Below are 24326 nucleotides of genomic sequence, written 5' to 3'. Positions count from 1 at the left end.
CAAACGGGTATCGAAATTACGACGGCCTGAGCCGATGTATATGATATGTATATATCTAAACTCGTATCCTACAGGCGGGAGTTGTCCTTCACCGCTCCATGAGTCCTTCCTTTGGTTTGGAGTGCCATCTGCTCTCGCCCCTATCGTGCGGTGAAGCTGTAAAGGCCAGCTCCAGCCAATAGATTAGAATAGTGCGGAAAAAAAGAACTGAATTGGGTCGTTGATTTTGAAATGTGAAAGAAAGTATGTTAGTGTTTGGAACAATAAATCCTTGAACTCAAACGAAGTTTAATTTTCAGGTTGTTAAATTCTTTTTTTTTCTTTAATGTCAATAAAATGCTGTCCTTTTTTATGTGACAACTCGTTTCCTATATCTATTCCGTCGATATACCGTTGAATAACAATACCAAAATTACCTACATATAATTTTTTTATACTACGAAGGTGGCAATCAATCATACGGCCCATCTTATGGTAAATGGTTACCTTAGCCTATGAACGCCTGAAACACCAGGGGAATCACGTGCGCGTTACCTACCCCTAAGAAACCTTAATATACCCTTCTTGAAAACCCCAATTGAGTGTTTATAGTTCATAGCTAGCTTTCTATATGTCCGTTTCCGGTTGCAAGTTTGTTCAGTATTCGTGGTATTTATAACATGTTGGCGAGATCGTAGCGCCAAATATTCTAATTAAATAGTATACATATATGTTATAGAACTCGAATCATTGAGCAGAGATTAAAGTCCGTCAAACTAGAATTAGACTTCGTGTTTATATGTCGTAACTTCGTATGACGTTGAGCTGCAATGTTATTATGCTATAAGGTAATACTGCCGTGGGGATTAGGTTTTATAATATATGAAGTTTACATCCCCTATACTTTATGTAATATAACACAGAATGATTTACAAACTGGTATTATATATCTAGCAGAGATTATGTTATGGGTTTTAGACAATTGATACAAATAGTTAAATACTTTTTCTATATACTAGAGCTGTTCCGGAAAACGTTGTTTCGCCATATAAATAAAAATAGCTATTAAAAAATAGGGGTGGATGGTAGAAGAAATTTAAGACTATGTAGGTTTTAGTGCCACATCATAAAAAAATATTTGTCGATAAAAGGAAAAAAGAAACTTGTAGTTAGCCACCATTTTTTTGTAACACTTAGGGATATAAAAATATCAAGCTGTCTCGGAAGAGTATAAACACGAAACCTGTGAATTTTATATATTAGATACTCAATATACATAGAAAACAATACAATAATAATTATGAACACAAATGTGCGGAATCGATCCAGCAACTTTCGAGGGAAAGGCGGCGCCAAACCACCGAGGCCGTCTAAATAATTTCAATGGTATTTTATAGGAGCACCTAATGCACCAAGACCCTTCACCAATGTACCACCGGCCATCCAATACGCATTGGACGAGATGGTACAGCCCGTCCCAGAACTGGAGGCTGACTGTGAGTCTGACGTATTGTTGCCGTTTATCATCGTCACACCAATTATCTTATTCAAAATATCTCGTCTTTGTTCGTAGCGCGCTTTGTTAAGCTACCATTATTTATATTAACAATTCAGAAACAGCGTCGTAGATATTACTGTTTGCAAGAATTTACTACTTATAAAATCACGCTATCCAGTAATTAATCATCAGATTAACAAAGACTAGAGTTATTTATTTTTATATAGCCTCAGATAGTTGCATGTAGTTTTTTTTCCATGCCTCGTTTGACCACACAACTTAGCAAAATCATTCAAATTATCACGCAGCAGTAGCAAACTTCTTCGGTGTGTACTAATCAAATCAAATCAAATCAAAATGATAGTTGCATGCAGTTTATTCAAATACCCCGTTTGGCCACACAACTTAGCAAAATCATTCAAATTATCACGCAGCTGTAGCAGCCTTCTTCGGTGTGCTCTAATCAAATCAAATCAACTCGAAATGATAGTTGCATGCAGTTTATTCAAATACCCCGTTTGATCACACAATTTGGCAAAATGATTCAAATTATCACGCAGCTACAGCAGCCTTCTTCGGTGTGCTCTAATCAAATCAAATCAACTCGAAATGATAGTTGCATGCATTTTATTCAAATACCCGTTTGGCCACACAACTTAGCAAAATCATTCAAATTATCACGCAGCAGTAGCAACCTTCTTCGGTGTGTACTAATCAAATCAAATCAAATCAAAATGATAGTTGCATGCAGTTTATTTAAATGCCTCGTTTGACCACACAACTTAGCAAAATCATTCAAATTATCACGCAGCTGTAGCAGCCTTCTTCGGTGTGCTCTAATCAAATCAAAAATCATTCATTTATTCAATATTTTTGTATTAACATTATTTTGCTACCGTATTTTTTCTACTATCCGATACCATCATTTGTTGGCGAACTAAACTTGTACTCCAATATATTTACTCCATAGATTTTTTGTTCACATACTAACTATTCAATTTTATATAAGAATTTACTTTCTAAAATTCTTTTTACCTGAATATAAATCAGATCATACAGCAGACTGATTACTAATCGTTATTGGAACAGATGGGATTTCGCCGTATCTATTTCAGAGAAACGAAATTTAGGGTTGCCATCTGTCAATTTTTGATTTAAGGGTTATCGGCTTAAAAATGTAGGTACGATAAATTGTTAAATTCAGAGGTAACTAGTAACCCGTAATATATTCTCAACTCTATTTTTATTTGTTGTATAAAAATTAAAACTAAATTTACTGTTATGAAATATTACATTAATTTTTAAAGCGCCTAGATAAAGGCTAGGCTAGGCAAGGCTCTTTCAATTTGATTGGGGTCGACTCTAGACATCATTGACCAGGCAAATTTACAATATATATATTTTATGTTCATAATACTGGTATTAGAATATAGTATTAATATTATAATTAATAGGTCCTTACAATTTTTACAGTTGACAAATTAATATTAACTGCAAGGCAGAAGCTAAACATCCTGATTCAAGCAGTGGCTAAAATGGATATTACACCTGAAGTGAAAGAGAATGCCAAGTGTTTTTATCACAACATCCTGGCGAGGTATATGAGGGACAATTACAAGGAAGAAACTGTCGCAGAAGGAGGTTTGTGTCCGTACATATATTAGACACATATATTTTATTAATGTAGTATTGATTATTCTGAAATTTAGTATTTATTCCATTATATAATGTTTTTAAACGTCAAAGCGTAAATCGCTGGGCAGTGCTGCAGCAAACCACCGATTTTCAATGGGTGGTCTGCTTTTTTCTGGCTTTTTGCGTATGGGCGATGTACATACTCTACGTTACTCACACCGTTTTTTTTTCATGTATTTTGTTGACGGATCAATGTAATTGTGTACCAACTTTTTATTTTTGTTGTTTATATTACTGTGCCTTGTGTGTGCTTTTAATATGAATAAAAACTTAATCTATCTATTAATATACAGATATATTCTTAAGTATTTAAAAAGCTGAGTAACAAAGTATTTATTTTCTATTATATGAATTGTTATATATCATCGAAATATACCTATACATATGTGTAAATCAATCTCAGCTCCATTTTCTTGGATTACAAAAATATGAGGAAACAACCACGAAAATTATATCTCTTCCTAAAAGTAAAAGCCGTTTACTAGTTTAAAAATATTACGTTTATAAAAATATTCATAATATAATTTTACATCTATCTCTGTCAAAATATATAGAGTGAACCGAGTATCACTAGGGGGATGGGGATTGTTAGTAATGTACCATGTCAGGTTGACCTCCACGCGGTTCCCCCTAGAAACCACTGTGATAAATTCCAGATGAATTTATTACGATGGTCTAACTAACCTGACCTCATGCTCAATTATTATTATCCTCCACTAGTGCCCCGCCAGCGTAAACCGTTATCGCAGGCGTGTCCATCATTTCATTATCATATAAAAAAACCGAGTGTCATTACTTAATACACACAATTTTTGCTTCATTAACATTCATAGCCAGAATCGTGCATTTAATTTTCTATATAAAGCCGCAATTACTTAGTGTTTCAATAAATCAAATTGCTAGCGACCTACAACACAAGATTTATTGATACCAAATGCATATTGGCTGTATATCAAATGATTGTCCGGTAAAGTGAAATACGTGAGCGGGAGTGTTACTGTCAAAGGCAACCGTTCGCCAACATGCCCCGCTAAACCAGATTTCAGCTATTACAACGCCATCTAGTCTTAGTGAGATAACAACCACTGGTACGTGATGATGCGGCTCGAATGCTCAGATGGTAGGTGATGTTGGCTTCAGCAGATTACGGGTTGTAGAAAATGATAGAATTGCTTATAGTCTTGAATTTAATGGTTAAATACTGTGATAATAACAAATTTGGTGGAGTGAACAAAATGTACGTTAGATCGGTCGGTTGATATTTTAAGTCTGTACGTTACTTTGCGTATTTAAATTGGATGGGTGTGCGCTCCAATCAGAACGCTCCCTTTGTGTTGCGTTTTGTTGCTGCTTGTACGCGACAACCACAATATATTTTTAAATAATATGATTTATGCCTATAAACTGGAAGTAAATATATAAATAGGAAAGAGTAAATCTAATTATAATTATGATATAAAATGTATGTTCTAGAAGTTTGATATAATCATGTTTATTTTTAGTACAAGATATAAGTTCTGATTTGACTAACAGACACTAGCTACCTACTGACTTTAAAAATATGACTACTTATTGTGTGGACAGCCCAGTTCGGTTGAAACCCCATCACCTCGCGGTGATAGATACATAATTAGAAATATAAGTTCATGTAGTTTCGCCGAAGCGTATTGCGAGCCTTGTCTCTTTTGTTCACTTCGGTTTTAGACTAGCTGACCCGCACATTTTCACTTGATATTTATCATTATATTTCGCCCAATTTACATATCTTTTTCAAGTACAGGCTATTTGTTATTCTTATATTTTAGCAACAATACTGTAAAGTTTCATCAAAATCCAAATTTATCCCCTTATGGGTGGAATTTATCAAAATCCTTTCTTAGACGATGCCTACGTCATTAGTAGATTTATTAATTAAAATTGACAAAGTTTCATATAAACTTTCATCCCCTATTTTATTCCCTTGGGGGTAGAATTAATCAAAGTCCTTTCTTAGCGGATCCCTACGTCATAACATCTACCTGCATGCCAAATTTCAGCCCGATCCGTCCAGTGGTTTGGGCTGTGCGTTGATAGATCACTATGTCAGTCACCTTTGAGTTATATATATTTATATATAGATGAGTAATAAACATCCATCCATACTCACAAACATTCACGTTTATAATATCTGTAAGATTCAATTTATTAATTCTACTTACCATGTACTTCATCATCATCATCATCTGCTTCTTCCTTATCCCATTTATTTGGGGCTGTTCGCAGTCATCGCGTTATATACCTCCTTTCTTACCATATCATCTTTCACACAGTCCATCCATCTCCTTTTCGGCTTTCCTCTGCCCTTATAACCATCCACATTCATATGTAACACCTTTCTTACAATATTATCCTCGTTCCTACGCATTACATGTCCATACCATGATAGACATGTACTTATACACAAATTTAAGTAGACTACTACATAAGCTTTTGTATTTAAGAGAGTCAATTATTACTGTTACCGAAGGACTGTATTTTGGGCTGGTTAAAAATGAGACACGTTCCTAGATGAAGTAAAATATATGTAATCAGCACGCTATCTAGAATGTAAAGACAATCAATATGACATAATACAACAAACGGTATATAAAAACAAAACGTCAAAATATAAAATTCAAATATATATAAAAAACATAAAAACTATCAAAAAGGTTGCCATCGCCAACAATTACATAGTCATTATCTTTACCTAGTATAAAATGAAGTCGCTGTCGCTGTCTATCCCTATGTACGCTTTAATCTTTAAAACTACTCAACGGATTTTGTAGCGTTCTTTTAATCGATAGAGTGATTCAAGAGGAAGGTTTATATGTATAATACATGTACACCCGTGCGAAGCCAGGGCGAGTAGCTAGTAAATTATATTCGGCTGTTCTGTGTTACGCGGCCTTTTCTATACTTTTTTTTCTCTGAGTACATTTCCGATCAGTCCCATGACTTAGCGAAAATGTTCTGTGATTCTGTCATGTAGAGTGGCTACCCATTGGAAACACTACTCATCTGTATCCCAGAGCTACTGCCGATCTTCTAGCTAGGATACGTAAATGAACTTTTCAATACTATTGAAAATGGATACGGAAGTAAGGAAGATTATTATGTTAGCCACACGCTTTTCTAGATCTAGAATTTCAGATGGTACACTATATAGTATATTCTGGAGACGGAAAAGAGTAGTTATTCAGCTAACGCGAAATAGTTCGTTAATAAAAATTACATAGTTTCTTGAATATCAGAGATCTTCACTGAGAGTGAAGTAGAAAATATTTCACAAGGTTGTTAAGTTTAAACTTTATAACTACGTACCTTTCGATAAGTTCCTGTGCAATATTGGTTAGTTACTTTGTTTGCTATAAAAATCTGAAATATGGAGTAAGAGCATAACTCGTTTCATATTTTAAAGTTTTATTACAGTTATAATTTTCTTATACTTATATACCTTTCGGTGAATAAGTTCCTGTGAATTATTAGTTAGTTACATTTGTTTGTAAATAAATAACTCAAATACGGAGTAAGACGCATATAACGCATTTCATACGTTAAGGTATTAAATCTTAAAATATGAATAAAATACAACAATTAATTCTTATCTTCTAAAGAAAGAAAGAAAAATATATTTATTTGGCGCATACAAAACATTCATACTATCAATATATATTACAAACCTTCTAATTAATTAAAAATACAGCTACGACCAAATAAATTTTTACTCAGCTTTGTATCTGGGCTGTAATATCATAACGCTGATTTTCAACCTTTTGTTTACCTATCTACTGTTGCCTGCGTGAACGTGCGCTGTTGGTGGTAGGTACGTCTGATAAGGTGTAAGTGTATGTTCTGATAAATGATGGATAAAATACATAGGTAAAACAATACAGTACGGACACTTATACAGTGGAAAGCTGATTTTCTAATAGAAATTCTTAAGTTTTAGTTTAAATGTAATTACAGATTTTGAATTTTAAATTGGAGGCGGTAGATTGTTCTAACATTTCGTAGCAGCGTAGTGAAAGCAGCCACGAAATGCTGCCTGCTGTACTATACTGTGAACCGGAGATATTATCTCTATTATATTATCTCTTTGTGAAAGATTTGAAACCGTGTTCTAAAGCAAGTTTTACACATTATCGTGAACGGATTTCAGTCACCCATAGAGCTCAGTGAACAAAACAATGGGTAACAACCTGATCCATGATAAATACATATAAATAATGATCCCAGGGATAATATGTAGCAAGAAACATTTTTAACAAAATAAATTTTAATATATTTACCAATGCGTGTTACGAAGTTACGTACCCATTTTCATATTACAGCCAATCAATGAAATCAAGGGATCCATGGAAGAGTAAACATCGAACTAAATATTGAGACAAATATAAATAAAGAATTGTATATACATAAGTTTGTTTTACGACGTAACTACTTCGAACGATGTTGAAATTCAGTGTAGATAGGTAATAACGCTGAGTGCACTAATAGTATATTAAATAGCAAATTTTTCAATAACATTCAGTTAATATAATGAGTAAATGTATGTAATGGACACAACTCTATATTTTTCTATTTGATTATTTAATTGAATTAGTGCTAATCGGTAGTTTGTATTCACACAGTAACAATAAAATTATTTAAAAGAGCAACACGCAGGTTTCTTGCTCGTTCTTCTTGTGATGAAACAGCTTTCCGAATGAGCAGTAGATTAAAAAAATGTGATGTCTATTGAAAAGTGCTTCAATGTAAGTTTATTTGAATAAATGATTTTCTATTCTATTCTATTCTACTGCACATTTAGTTTCCAAACATCAACAAGCAGGTAGGATCGTTTTACTTAGTTGAATATTTCCTTTATGCAGCTTCGTTTCGCTTGTACTAAAAAGTGCCAAGTTCAGTAATTTAATCAAAGTCTACTTCATTACTTTAGTTCATTTGCCGATTGAAATATTGACGGCTTCGTTTTTACTTGTAGTCGGGGATGTGATTAATCTTCATAATGTAAGGAATTTGCTGAGTCATTGTATAATTTTCTTGTCGTGTATAATTTTAGCATAATTCCCATTGTATTAAAATCCCATATTTATGTAAAAACGCTATCTAAAAGGCTAGACGTGTAAAATTTATTTTCAAACAATTTCTAAAATATGGGTATGAATATTAAAATTATTATTTTTAAGTCATCACGAATATAATTTTTGAATCTGAATGAATGTTAGTTTCTATTTCTATATCCATTTTAATTTTTATACCACTGAATTCTGTTACTGTCGGGGTAACGAAATAAACTCTCGTATTACAGCGAAATATTTACTGCATTTTTAGAATACGCGGGAACATGTTACTTCTCGTATTACAGCCGAATATGTACTGCATTTTTAGAATACGCGAGAATATGTGAGCGTTAATATAGAATTTTATTTCATAAAAATATTAGTGGCAGGTATAGACACTTTTATACGTTTTAGATTTTTTTTATTTACTAAGTTAGTAATAACGTACTAGGTAACTATACTTCGCAATCAAACTTGATAACAGCCAATACGTATTTCACTCGAGTAATCTTTTACCTACTTATATTTAAATTAAATTCAGGATTTCAAGAAGATTATAATAATAAATCTATCATAAAAATAGAAACATGTAGTCAGTAGGTGATTGTATGTTTATTTTTTCTTTCCACATTTTAATAATAAATCAATAAGTATTATTCTTTTATCTATGTTCAAACAGGTTTGATTGAATTTGAAATGGAAGACCCGAACGTGCCCGGTCATGCTGTCATAAAGCTCAGAAGTAAACAACTGGTGGATGCACAAGTCAGCGAGTTTGACGTACCCGACGCGCCTCCCAGGAAATGAATTGTGACATAGAACGGACTGGCGAATATTATTTACTCTATTTTACAAATTCAACACATGTTACTAATGTTAATTAAATGGTTATTCATTTGTACTACTAAATTGTTTAATTACAAATTGAGTTTGGAGTAGAATTTATTTGTAATCTGTGTATATTTAATGATGGAAACACCACATATTCTTCTTTTATTTTCTATCTTCCTAGAAGTGAATTATAGTCTACATAAAAAAGTGCCTATTTATAGAACTAAAATGGAAACTATTTTATCGGATTTTCTGGAAGACGAACTTTTAGCATTCCATGGATTGACCAGGCACCCGGTCCATCGTGTGGCAGAGAGGAAACTCCGAGCAGTTTCCGGGACTTGTGACCCGGGTGTAGGTTTAAAGAGCCGCTTTATACTCACTTAAACTGTAACAATATCTATGAATGAACTACTTTAATAGACATGCCAACACAGAAATCTTCCGTATCTGTTTGAATATTTTTAATATATGAAAGGGGCTAAATTACTTGACATTATAGGACTTACTATAAACCAAGATCTTTTAGAAGATAATGGAGATACCTCTCGCTTCCACTAGCCATTTTAGTTTCGTTTATTATTTAGTAACGTTTTTATTGTCATGATCTTTAGGTACATTTGTTTATAATGGTACAGTGAAATCGACCGGTATAACGGGTTTAGTTATTTTCGAAATAGGAATAGATCTGCATGATGAAACATCTACCACTCTAGGATTTTATTATCTGTTTCATACGTGTACATAAAATCTCTTCAAATACAAAAAGTACAACAAAATGTACAATTTCCTCTTTATGGGTTCAATTTTATAATCATATTTCGTGTAAATCAAACTAATTCTAGAGTATTTTTAGAATATAAAAGTACTCAAACCTACTCTGTTAGCTAGGTTATGCAATTACCACACAATAGATATATTGCATATACATTATACATATATATCATACTATGTACCTATTATAAAAGAGACGAACAGATGGACTGTATGAAAGGGAGTAAATAACAAGTTGACTGCGAAAAGGAATGATGAACAGAAATGACAGAGAAAAACATTACGCCGACTCTAAATTAATAAAGAAGAAGCAGATGCTGATGTTATTACATATATATTATGAAACTTCTTGTTTCTTTAGACACGTGGTATTTTTTTTGAGGTAAGAATAAAGTAACATATTCGTTATGTCCTTCACAAATTAATGTGAAGGCTAAATTGGTGTATCTCATTACGATTTCTAAATGAATTTTAATTTCGAAATCAGTATTGGGTCCTATACAGTTGCACTAAAAATGACTTTATCTACAGATTATGACTGATTTTAAATTTGTTTTAGATGATTATGGTATTAGGTTCTTAAAAATAATGTATAATCGAATATGAATAGGTTTCATTATCTATTACAGTAATAGTCACTGATAATAACACTTTATCATCCTTGTTTGTATATTATTGCGTATGGAATTTCACCGAAGTTATCTATGTAAAATACATAAGGTTATGTATTTTACATAGATAATTATTGTTTTCGATGCCGCGGCCGTACAGAAATATTAAGGATTCAGGGGTCGGATATTTCATACCTAAAATATACTTAATATAATTAAATACTCAGTATCTTTATAGATACTACTGTATTTATAGTTCACAGAATTTTATTTCCTCATCCGCCATATTGCTTCTTATAAGTACCGGTACAACTATTATTTTGATAATAGAGCATATCACCATTTTATCGATAGATAAAATATTAACCGAAATCAATAAGTATTAGACAGTCGTCTAAATTATAGTAGGGATTTGATGGTAATAAAACAAGTATGAACCAATGATGGCAGAAATATGACTCAAGGGATCAACCGCAGAGGCATGCTAATGTGAAGATTTTCCATGCTTCGAGAACCCCCAGTAGACCCTCGTCATAGTTTGTTATCGTATACGTTGCGTTCAGCTGCGGTTTGTAATTATGTAGTCAGTTACAACGGCTTTCACACGAAATGATATACGTACAGTTTCAGCCAAAAGATCGCATGTGTATGTTATAAACTTCATTTTATTTGGACGGTACGGTACATTTTATTCAGATAAATTTATTAGCGTTTGTCCGAAAGCTACAAATTTATTACTGGAGTTATAAAATTCGTGGCCAATATAAAGGACGACGTTCGATCAAGTACTGTTCCAATAAAAGTTAGGTACGTCTTTTATATACAGGACTAGCTACTCGGTGTACATGTATTATATATATAAAGCATATAGCAAATACATATTGTTGGGGGGGTGGGGATTGTTAGTAATGTGGACTCATAATCCCATTACTAGCAATCTCCCATGTCAGGTTGACCTCCACGCGGTTCCCCCTGGAAACAATCGCGATAAATTCCTGGTGAATTTGTCACGATTGGCTAACTGACCTGACCTCATGCTCATCTTATCATCCTTCACTGGTGCCCCGCCAGCGTAAACCGTTAGCGCAAGCGGGTGTACCATTCCATTATCATCCTTTAAAAAAAAATATATATTGTTTGTTGTAGTAAGCGAGGCCGACAGACAGTTTCGAATTTATGATAACAGTACGGATTTGGGATTGAAAAAAAATCTACTATTTTTTCTTAATGTTAACCCGATATACCTAGCCACTCAATACCTTATAACATCGTTTCAGTTATAGTATTACTTACAGCAGTATTATCTAAGATATTACCTATAATGCGACCTACATGTACTAGTTGAGAATAAATTACAGTTGTTTGAAATTCGACATAATGACCCGAAACTTTCAGATATACGGCCGTGAGCGTACTAAGGGAACGGTTTCTTTGGTAATTATTAAATTGAATTCCATCCCTGACTGTTTCAAAGATCGAGCTATAGGAAAAATTATAAATTAAAATTAGAGTGCTAGCCTGTACTGCTACATAAAATTTAATATATAGTATTGTGATAAAATGTTTTTGAATAATAATACGTAGTTGAATACATTTTACGTACACATATTTACATACACTTATGTATATTAGTGTTTTTAAATCTAAGATCCCGCAAACACTGAAAACAAGACTGTACAACCAATGCGTTCTACCAGTAATAACATACGCTTGTGAAACGTGGACGCTACCCGCCGAAAGGGTCAACAAGCTACAAGTCACCCAAAGAGCAATGGAGCGTTCTATGCTCCGTATCTCCCTTCGAGACAGACTGCGGAACACTGAGATCAGAAGGCGCACTGGAGTTACCGACATCGGCCAAAGAATCGCGCAGCTAAAGTGGCGTTGGGCTGGTCATGTATGTCGAAGTAATGACGACAGATGGACATACAGATCCCTAATGTGGCGACCTAGAATGGGAAGCAGAAGCGTAGGCAGACCAACCGCAAGATGGTCCGATGACATCAGGAAGATGGCAGGGCCGACCTGGACAAGATGCGCCACAGATAGAACTAAGTGGAAAACTATGCAAGAGGCATACGTCCAGCGGTGGACTACTTTATGCTGAAAGAGAAGAGAGAGAAGATGTATATTTAACCTGAATTCCTTGTACCGAATAGGCAGAGAACCGATTGCCTACGATAGGTCGTGGTAATAATTGCAAACACGATCACATATGCAAGGATGGCTCATTGACTACACGAATATGTTGTCAATTATCTAATCGACGTATTAAATCGCTTGGTGTAGGTGCACTAAAACTATTGAGATAAAAAACTGAATTACGAAAATATTATTTAAATTATTACTCCTTACTAGCTGTGCCCGTGTCTTTGTCCGAGTGTTGTAGTGAATTTAATCAAACAAAGAAAAAGTATGCAATAATCTAACACAAATAAAGAGTTCCATCGTTCTAGCTTTAAAAAAATTCCATACGAACTTTCATCCCTATTTTATTTTACCCCATTAAGGGTAACATTTTGTACAAACCTTGACTGTCATTTATATTTAATCAACAGCCTTAAAAATAAGTTTCAAGCTCGTAGTTTAAAAATGACGATATTCTTTTCATCCCTTACAATCTTTTTTTCGCATCTGTGTACCAAAATTCATTTAAATCGGTTCAGGAGTTTTGGCGTGAAAGCAAGACAGACAACAGATAGAGAGTTACTGTCGCATTTATAATATTAGTAAGAATAATTTAAACGAAAGGCTTGAAGCTCATAATACCCCTTTTATTTTTAGCCGTGGTTTAAAAGTAATCCAAAAACGCTTAATAAAAGCAAAGGTTTAGAATTTGTAAATAGCGAGGCTTCCATATAGCTTCGTTAATTTTATCCTGTCACGTAAACTTAGTTTATTCTTTTAACCACTTTACCGTTTCCGGACAAAACAAAAACGGGAGCAACGAGCGGTAACAGTTGAAGCTTTAAATAGTTGTTTAGTACGATTTACTGTAAAATTTGTACAGTAGGTGTAAATAGAAATGAACAACCAAACCAAACTCACGTAATCACGTTCTCATGATATTAAGTGAAATTACACAATATATTTCTATTAACAATCCATGCTATACTTATTTTTTTAAAAAGAATTTTATTTAGTGCTAGCAGTTACCAGTGATTTAGTCTGCAGTTTTTAGACAAAGGATAGCCTATTCTCGTAATACAGTCTACGATTATATTATTTTATTATGTATATTCTTATATTTATGTATATAATTCAAAGGTAACTGACGTAGTGATCTATCAACGCACAGCCCAAACCACTGGGCGGATCGCTCTGAAATTTGGCATGCAGGTAGATGTTATGACGTAGGCATCCTCTAAGAAGAAGGATTTTGATTAATTCTACCCCCAAAGGGATAAAACAGGGGATGAAAGTTTATATGAAATTTTGTCAATTTCAAACCGATCGGGCTAAGACTATACATGCATAAAGCTACTATGACGTAGGCATCCCCTAAGAAAGGATTTTGATAAATTCCACCCCTAAGGGGATAAATTAACGCGAGCGAAGCCGCGGGTAAAAGCTAGTATTAGTATACGATGTATGATTCATGTTTTATGGACTGCTTTTATAAATAATTTTTATTTAAATTACTACATTAATAACAACTTTGAGACTTTATTCCGTAATATTACGTCTAATTTTCTGGAAGTAATATCTTATATTTATTCTTATACTTACAATGCAATAAAAGTACGCGAGATACAATTTTGTTCACCGACATACATATTATGTTATTAAGTAGATAAATTTATATGCACATATTGTAATTTATATCAATGCCAAAAGCACATTGCACTTGCTATTAAAATATTTTATATCTCACGTAGTTATTAATATTTCTAATCTACTGACGCAATATATAATGTAGGGACATTGTAATATTTTTGTTCTAAAAATGACTAGTTACTCGAGGGGGTTTGATTGGTTTTGATTATATCTATTATTATTTTAGTGACAGATATCATCATAACAAACGGACAGGGCCACTACTGACTAATAAATAAGATATTTCAATTTTCTATTCTTGTTTTGATTGACATTCGACGGAAGCCCATGAACCAATCAGCGACCAGCGCGACTGATAACCTCATAATGCTTGTGTACCTAATGACTTTTCTTTCATGATCATATATTATAAGATCAACGGATAACACAATGATGATCATCGATTTTAGAAGAAACACAATATAACACATTGTACCGTGACCTTCATGTCGATGTTAACGTGATTCAACAAAATAAAAACCGAAAATATTTTATCAAAAAATATTAATATAAATGTTTTGTTTACTTATTGTATACGTCACTTTGTATTTTCTAGTATTTGCTGTGTACCTATCAACCTGTAAGAACCCACGGGCTTAAGATAAAACAAAAATTGACCAAGGTACGCAGCTCGTTATCAATACTTATCAACCTCTTGAGATATCTATGGAAGATAATACACAAGAAATCAACACACTTATTGCCTAATCAGTCCACTGGCAGCTCTTTTCCGCGACGTGTTTACTTTTAGCTAATGAAGTTCAGTTTGTAGCGACACAGTTGACGGATTCGCCATGTGTATTGTATTAATAGTTGAAAATAAAGACATATGTGTCAGAAATGAAGCAGATGGTGTGAATGTGTACACATGCCGATCCATGTGATGTTTTATTAGTTCGCGCCGCTACGTTTGCCCTCTTTTGTCGATAAGTCGTTATCGTTACTCTTCACTATGATTGAACAGGTGTAAAGTTAGCAAGTGATAAAGTGTTTGCACTATACTCGCACCATGGAGTACGTCTCGGAATTTCATAATACGTATGTGTGTTAAAGTGACGTTTGAATGTCAGTGATAATTTACACTTAACCATGGATCGAATTCGGCAAAAGTCGAAGAAACACAAACCTATGAAACATATGGACAAAGAAGAACCCAACATGTATATTACAGATGCGAAAGCCATTAAAGAAAATATGAAGATTAAAGAAATCTTAAGAACAGTTAAAATGAATAGCAGCATGCGTATTAAAGCACCACGGGGAAGTAAAGTAATGCAAAATTTTAATGACAACGATAGTTTCGGGGACGTGACGAATGAAGACAACAAACAAAATCAAAATCCTATGTCTACGAACAATTCTCTATCAAACGATAATGATATTAACATTGTCGAGGTAACGAATGAGAATTGCCTAAATAGTAATCAAGAAACCAATATAGATACATCGGGTACTGAAGTAGACAAAAGTAACACAGTCGACGACGATAACACAATTGAAACTGAGACAGATACAAAAGTAGAGAGTTCACCTAATACGCTAGTTAACGGTGATGTACATAACACAAGTAGTCCTCAAATTTCACAAATTACCTCTGTAATAAACGAATATTCCAATTTAAAATCTCGTGAGCGTAAACTATCTTTAGATCACACGATATTAATGAAACGCAATAGTTTATCGCAATCCGAAATGGATTTGCATTCCATAGGCAAATCTCCATTAGAAAGAAAGTCTTCATTCTTTAGAAAAAAGTGGGAGAGTTTTAAAAAAAATGCTTCCGAATCGTTCAAAAAGCAGTCACTAGCGAAAAGTCAATCCCAACTGGATCGAACTGGTTCGGTATCAGTTTCTTTACAATCATTGAACGAGAAATCTGAGCGAGACAACTTTGAATGTTGTCGTCTGAACAACAATAACAATGTAAGTTTTACTTCATTTATTCATTTTCTTTTTATTATGAATGATGTTTGTAATTTATATATGAATTATAAATTACGATATCAAACTAATATTAATAATATTGCAACTGATATTAACCATGTTTATGTAAACAGCAATTAAACCATTGAATATGCAATATAATGCAAAATAACTTTACACAACCGCTAACCAATAAGTAAATTATTTGCTAGGTAAATTCAATAATACCACTCACCTATGTTTAACCAATGTATATTGAGGCAGTAAAACATATTGGTAATGTGGTAGATTCTTACACAATTAATTAATACGACTATCTACTTCATATTTTAAAATAATTATTGATTTCTTTGGAAAACAAACGAGCATCGCGGTCTAGTCATTTCAACCTCAACCAGCGTGAAAACATATTTTATACATTCTGTGCGTCAACATAAGAAAAGGTGTTCACGATTTTGTCTCCTATTATATTTCACAATGCAATGACGCCATTGACCTATGCTAAGAAAGTCTAAGCTATACGTAGGGTTATAAAGAAGTTGTTTAAATTGCTTTTAAAATATTTACAAACAACGTGCAATACAAGGGATTTTGTCTTAGACAGTCGTTTTTGTATTAAAGTTCAATTAATGGCACTGTTACTTATGTGCTTTTTGAATATTATTATAGATGATAGATATTTCTTTTACTTAATACTTTAAGTACTAGTTACATTTGTTTACACAGTAAGTAATCACTGAGTAAATAATTTACATAAAGAAAATTTCGTAATCAATTCTTGCTAAAAAAATGCTAATGAACTTGAAAAAATTTTGTGGATTATATGAAATTATAAATACTAAAATAGTAGATTAATATTCTATACAATAAGTTAAAAACCAATTTAGCTGGAGACTATATTATTTTTATAGAAAATGTTATATTACGATTATGAGTAAACTTATGAAACGGAGCTATGTCTAGTATAGAGCTAATAGTCGTGTACATTTCATATTGCACGACTATAAACTTACTGCTATCTTTTATAGTGTCAGTATTCATAGCGTAGTAAAGAAAATAATAAAATTTATTCAAAAATCTTTTGCATTTCTAATCTACTGATAACATACAAAAACAAATGCATGTTGAAGTTATAAAATACATAAATGTATTTTATATTTGACTGTCTCGGTGGTCTAGCGGTTTAGCACACCGCTTTACTTCCGATGGTCGCGGTTTCGATTCCTCGCACGGTGCAAACATTTGTATTTATGTATCGTATCGTATTGGTCTAGGTGTTATGCATATTATGTATGTATTTATAAAAAATTACCAGTTGTCTAGTATCCATAATACAAGCTCTGCTTACTGTGGGATTGGATGGCGTTGAATTAAATGTCCAGGGTTATTTTATTTATATATTTTTATATTTATTACAACATAGGTAATTGTGGTGGTTTTGAAATATTTAAAATATTTTCTTAAAACCACTAATTAGTTATTGATTGGTGCAGCTTAGTAGAGAGGAGACTGAATAATGAGCATAGTCTGTGTAAACTTCTCCTACCGACATACATTGTATCTATAAATACACATACAATATCCACACATACGCACACTTGAGGTCTGTATGTGCACTATCATAAACATTACTAAAGTTACTCAGCTTCTTTTGGTAAGAATGATACTACATATAGTTAAATGGCCTAATTTTGTAGTTATTCACGAACACACCATAATATTTTATACCTACCGAAATAGTCAGTAACTTCTTGAATATAATCCTACATAACACAGTATGTGAAATGTAGTTGTAAAGAACTAGCTGTGCCCGCGGTTTCATCCCCGTTATTTTCGATTTATAAATTTCAATAAAAATATAAACCTAATATAAACTATTATTGTGATGCTTTTACTGTAATCTTTCATCAAAATCCGTTTAATAGTTTTTGCGTGAAAGAGTAACAAACATCCATACGTATGCGTTTATAGTATTATTAAGATTATTATTATTATTATTATTATATATAATACACTGCAGATTTGTATTCTGCAATATTAAATAATCAAATATAATATATTTTTTATGCCACTGAGCATGTAGACACAATGAATGAATGTTTCCAACCTTAAAATGCTTTTATTGTACCTACACAGTTTTTGCTTTAAAATGCAATGCTTACATAAACTATTATACGTACATATTATATATATATTGTAGCTTGCTGCGCCCATCAGGGTCCATAATGTTCTTATAATAATATTATGTAAACCTTTATTGTAACACTATGAAATGCAAATGAATAAATAAATATATATATACAATCCAAATGGTATAATATACTATTTAGTGTTTGAACTAAATTAATAATGTTTTTAATAGGGTAGTGTGAGTAGTCTACTGTCATCAGCGGCGGGTCAAAGCAATTCTAGCCTGTCAGTGAACCAAGAAGACCGCCTGAGTCCCTTGCCTAGTGAACAAACTTGTCTGCCAGGAAGTTTGCCTAATGGAGGGATGTCTACTGGGAGTATAAATTGTAAGTTTATGGACTAGATACTAAGTTGATAGCGGCGGTGTCGCACATGTATTAGGGTTGTGACATTACGTCGTAAAAAAATCGTTTATAATATAATCGATTATAACGCCATTAGGTCATAAAAATCGATTACAATGTAAGATTATTTTTGTTACGATGAAAAACGATTTAATAAAAATCGAGCTTTAATTAATACTAATCGCATATTCTTGGAATTCACTATATGTTGATTAAGGAAACCCTTTATTTTTTGTGTCACCACTTGGTTTTGTTTTTGCCTTCTCTTCTCTTGTGTTCTCTTGTTTTGATGTCTTAGACTTAATTGAAAAACCGGCTATGATGAAGAAAATCAATTATTATTAATTTAAATCTAGTATATTTGCCTGTAAAAATGATTTTTAAAATTGAAGAGTTTGTAAATGATAACAATGTTTTTGTTGAATATTCATAGCGCTGTCAATATTATCTGAGTGCACTAAGAATGAGTAGCGGTTTCTATGTTGATTATCCCATGGCTCTTATTTGTTATTGCGTAATTATTTATTTAAAAGAACATTTATTCAAAAGAGAAATACACAACTTTCATGCTCAATCTTCTTGTGATGTGTCTGCGAATGAGTAGTAGAATAAAAAATATGACAATTCATAAGTTCTTATCTTGTATTTATTTGAATAAAGGTTATTTTTATTTAATCGATTTTTTGGTATAATATATTCTATTCGATTAGTAAATCTTCTATAATCGATTATATATTCACATCCTTGTCGTGTATGCTTATGTTTCTGTTATTAACATAGAGTGATAAAAGCAAGTTTAGTAGCAGTGAATTTGCTGAAACTATAACTGAAACGAAAACTATGTTCGTTGGTACTAATTAATTACATTTGGTTATTTATTATAGATCAATAACCAAGACAGATTCTCATCGTGACTGTTTTATTAATAGAATATTTGAATAGATTAATATTTTTAATATATTATGATATATATAATATCTGTATAGATATAATAATAAGAAAGTCAAATCAAACGTTAAGTAAGAAATAAAGAAAAAAAAGTCGCTATATCTAATGCGTATCGCAGTCTATATAGGTAGTATCATCATTTATTATTTATTAGTTATTATTATATGGTTATTAGAATATTGTTACCTAATCTATTAATAACCTATTGTTATTTAATCTGCCAGACCAGGAACTTGTATTTTTTTATATCAAACCATATTATAATTTTGAGAAGAATCAAGAATAATACTCGGAAATGTGGTCTAACTACGCCAAACCGTAATACCAACCTATGAACTCAAAAATTAAACGAGTAATAATAATAAAGGTACTTGTATGTATTTACGACATTGAATGCATATATTTATAACTTTCCAAAACTAAAATTGTATTACTCCATATAAAAGTTTTAGACGAATCTAAAACGGACACAGTAGTGAAAATTCGAGAGGAGTTTTAATTTTGTTTTCAGTTTTAACTGAAACTAGATTTTATCTAGATTCAGTTGTATGTTACAGTTAAATTTAAACCAAATTTGACGGCGACTATTTGAGTCATGGAAGTAAAAAGTAAAAATATCTAATTTGGTTGGAGCAGAATGCTTATCTGCCGATAGATAAACATATAACCTATCCAAATTATAAATAACCGTAGAATTACAGATAGAATAATCATTTTATTATGTCTATTAATGTTAGTTACTAGTTTATCAATATCTATAGAATAAAATAATTTCGTCAATTACCTATTGAAACGCATATTCATAAAAGTTCATACTTTTATTATTAATTGGATATTACATTTTATTGAAATCGAATAAAGCAATTGTAATAGTATCTAGTAATACCTAGAAAAATGACACAAATCACCACTGCCACGAAAATAAACTATATATGTACATACGAAATATAAGAATATATAAATAGGAAAAAGTAAACTCGAATAGAAAATAGGTTATCATAATCGGAAGTCTTGTTAGTTTCTGTCGTTGCCATTGAACACAATACTTCATGTTCAACACCCATATTTTACTTGGTAGTAGGCAAGTCGACCTCCGCGGCGCCGTGCAGTCTGTTTTAATTTCATTTTTATGGACGTTTTTCATCAGAACCTTTTGGTAGCTGTTGTATCAAGGATGGTAAACACTAAGCCATCGAAAACGCGCTAGCGAAAACATAACAATCGTCAAATGCCATTTGAATAAAAGTATATATTATATACATATATTGTTTTTATATAAATTTATCAATACATTTCACACGACGGCGCCCATACGATAAATAATACAAGAAGTCAATTTAAGTGGCTGTTAGAAATATAATAATGATTACAATATTATCACACATATATCGAAATGATAACGTTACAAATACCGTAATTAGCATTGTACTGCTTAATGTAATGTGTCTTTTATCACGATAACTCGATCACAAGGCTTTAACGAGCTGACATAATATGTAACAAAATGTTGTAATATTGATGTTTAAAAAACCATATTTTTCAGCGCCCTGACACAGTGCTAATTAGATGTAAAAGCCGTTGTGGTTATGACAAAATTCATCGTGATAACCTTTTAGTGCACGTACACATCAGCCGCTGTTATTGCTATTTCACTGGCTAAAGATTTTCCTGTAATTTATATAACATATCTCATCCATAGTAAAGTTAGCAACGCGTTTGCTTAGCGGCAAAAATAGGTGACAGAGAGGTACCAGGGTCTGTCGGCAAATGAGCACAAATTACAATAAAAAGTACATTTAATTTGCAAATTAAAAGCTATTTCAATCGTGTTGACATTTTGCAGAAGCGCGGATAGATGGCTTTGAAGCAATAATGCGTAATAGAACTGCATCACTGATGTGTAGAATTCAGGGGAGGGCAAATAGTTTGCTAAACCAAACACAATAGCAAATATGTCGGATTATCCGCTCTAGAGACACTGGACACCATTACACTGCTGCGGATCCAGTGCCTCTTGACGTGGACATAGACTTAACACATGAATTGAATGAATATAAATTGAAATTTACTAACTTGCGTACTTTTTAAAACAAATGAAAACTCATTACCAGTTCCATATTTTAAGTCATTAAATTTACTACTATAGTTTATAAGTTGTTTAAAAACATAATATGGATAGATATCCGAATTAAATTATTCATTAAAATAAAAATATATATTTAAATAAAATAGTGTAAAAAACAAGCATCGGCAGTAAAAAAAATATTAATCCATACAGATTCGACGAACATAGTGTTTTAAATCAAAATCCGTTGATAAAAATATAAACGTAAATCATGACGTTCTATTTTCTTTATATACATTTCAAACTTAATATACAAAGACGTTTGGGTAGGCAATATAGAACTTTGCTTAATCTGCTCAGTTACTTTTGAATGAATTGGCCTACGTTCGCATTTTAATTACATTTACATTACACCCACTGTGTTTAACGTGATACGCAAGTCGGCTTTATTTTAAGTAAACTCACGAATGGCGTGAGTTAGAAATGTAAAGTTTTTATAATTACCCCATTCAGTATGGAGGGACGCAGGTGAAGTGGAACTATGATACTCAAGGTCTCGAGTCATCATCACCGTCGAGAGATTTATGTTTTTGTTAAATTCCGTTTTTGAATTTAAGGTAGGGTTGCTATCTCTAAAATTTGGAAGCCAGGCCAAGACGCATGAATACTGCGGATTTTAGAGTTCAGAACCTAATGTCAACAGGGTTTTTTAAACATAGTGTGATAAAAAATAGTGTCATATATCACCTTTTTATTTATTTTCAAACCTTAAAACTAAAAGTAGTAACATTTCATCATCATTTTAAATGTACGTAACAAAACAGAATCTTATTACAGTTTGCTACAAATTATTTTTATAAATGGTTCGATTTATTTTTAAATGTAACACAAATTATTAATATACTTTAATATTAAACCTAAAAAAAATACGTTTCACCGGACGCTCCCCGGATGCCCTCTAAACTAGGACTAGGAATCCGGAGAAACCCGGACGGATGGCAAGCCGCGCGTAGATATAATTTTAAATATTAACTTTTTATTATTTTACACCACACTGATATTAATTCTAATAAATGGCAATAGGTCTTAAATATAACTCTGATTAAACTTGAAATAATCATTAGATATTAAATAAGAAACACTAAAAAATCACATACAATTCACAATAAAGTTTGGAACCAGTTGATTATATAAAAATGCTTAACATTTGCAGTTATAACTAGTTTTTAACCGGCGCTTACGAACAAATGAAACAATGTTGAAAATTTTGTTTGTTGCATTAGTTAGTACTCAGTCGCAGACTAGAGAGTTGAAACGAGTTTCCAATGGGTATATTATTGTAGTATATATACAATCTTTGGGTATGATGTTTACAACTACTCTGTGCAGTTGATTGAGTTTGTATTGTAAAATGGCGGGGGTTAAATTAAATGTAATGTATATGTAGATCTAATGTATAAAGATTCTTTATTAAAATTTCAGGTTTGAACGACACATGTGCCTCGGAAAACCTGCTAAACTCTCGTGCTATATCGATGAGCTCGGGCCTTGACACGGCAGTCAAACGGCGCGGGCGACAGATCCCCCTCGCAAACAGGTACGGGGCGGCGGAGTCTTTTGTTGACTTTTTCAAAGTGTTTTACATACTCATAATACTGAAGTGGACGGTTGACACCATTAGCTACTAATATTAAGCTGTAGGTGTGTTTGGTTCACCTATCTGGCGGTAAACAGTTTTTAAAGTAATATCAAATCAAATCAAAATATCTTGTTTCATGTAGGTGTATTACAAACTATTATGATGTGTCAATTCTACCGCCAGTTTGGTATGCTTTCGAGATGAGAAGACTAATTTACCAATCTAGCGGTAAATATATAGTTTTTAAAGTAATATGAAATCAAATCAAAATATTTTTACTCATATATGTAGGTCTATTATAAAATCTTATGATGTGTCCAATCTACCGTCAGTTCGGAATGCTTTCGAGATGAGAAAAATTAACAAGAAACTCAACTTTACAATAGTACAAATTCATTTCTAAATAAAAAAAAATATATAATACTGAAAATTATAAATGCTTATATTTAACAAAAATAGTATTCTATATAGATACGAGTATCTAAAGTTAATCCTATCTAGCAGTAAACGTACAGTTTTTAACGTAATATCAATTAAAATCAATTCAAAATATCTTTTTTCATGTAGATCTATTACAAACTCTTATGTTATGTCAAATCTACCCTCAGCTCAGAATGCTTTCAAGATGAGAAAAACTGACAAGAAACTCAACTCGTATTCTTTTCAAATATTGCTTACAAATTTATTTTTACAATTTCATTCTTAAAAAAAAATATATAATAGTGAAAACTAATTATAAACGCTCATATTAACAAAAATAGTATTCCGATATCTTACATTAATTTTATTAAACTCAAAGTGCCTTTTCACACGTTTAGACTTTCGGATGTAGCGAACTGTATAAATAGTCAGAAAGCGTGAAAGGACATTTCACCGCAAAGTTCCCGGCGCTGGTATAGATGAATGATTTCAAATAAATTTAATGTTAG

The 24326-nt window shown here is 32.3% G+C and overlaps 2 protein-coding genes across 2 annotated transcripts in view; both read left to right on the top strand.

Moving 5' to 3' along the window:
• LOC131853047 (uncharacterized) overlaps positions 1 to 9132 on the top strand; it is a 30236-nt gene extending 21104 nt beyond the window's left edge. The window contains exons 9-11 of the mRNA XM_059203840.1: positions 1377 to 1475; positions 2951 to 3118; positions 8936 to 9132. Of these exons, the coding sequence (XP_059059823.1) occupies positions 1377 to 1475; positions 2951 to 3118; positions 8936 to 9063 (395 nt within the window). The 3' untranslated portion in view covers positions 9064 to 9132. The remainder of the gene's footprint in view (positions 1 to 1376; positions 1476 to 2950; positions 3119 to 8935) is intronic.
• Positions 9133 to 15030: 5898 nt separating this feature from the next.
• The window catches only part of LOC131853048 (uncharacterized), a 121062-nt gene continuing 111766 nt past the window's right edge, over positions 15031 to 24326 (top strand). The window contains exons 1-3 of the mRNA XM_059203841.1: positions 15031 to 16211; positions 18574 to 18727; positions 23241 to 23355. Of these exons, the coding sequence (XP_059059824.1) occupies positions 15378 to 16211; positions 18574 to 18727; positions 23241 to 23355 (1103 nt within the window). The 5' untranslated portion in view covers positions 15031 to 15377. The remainder of the gene's footprint in view (positions 16212 to 18573; positions 18728 to 23240; positions 23356 to 24326) is intronic.

Source organism: Achroia grisella, unplaced genomic scaffold (genome assembly GCF_030625045.1).
Source record: "Achroia grisella isolate CSIRO2021 unplaced genomic scaffold, CSIRO_AGI_Agris_v1 utg874, whole genome shotgun sequence".
Lineage (NCBI taxonomy): Eukaryota > Metazoa > Arthropoda > Insecta > Lepidoptera > Pyralidae > Achroia > Achroia grisella.
The sequence above is the reverse complement of the archived record's forward strand: the minus strand, read 5'-3'. Positions and strand labels throughout refer to the sequence as shown.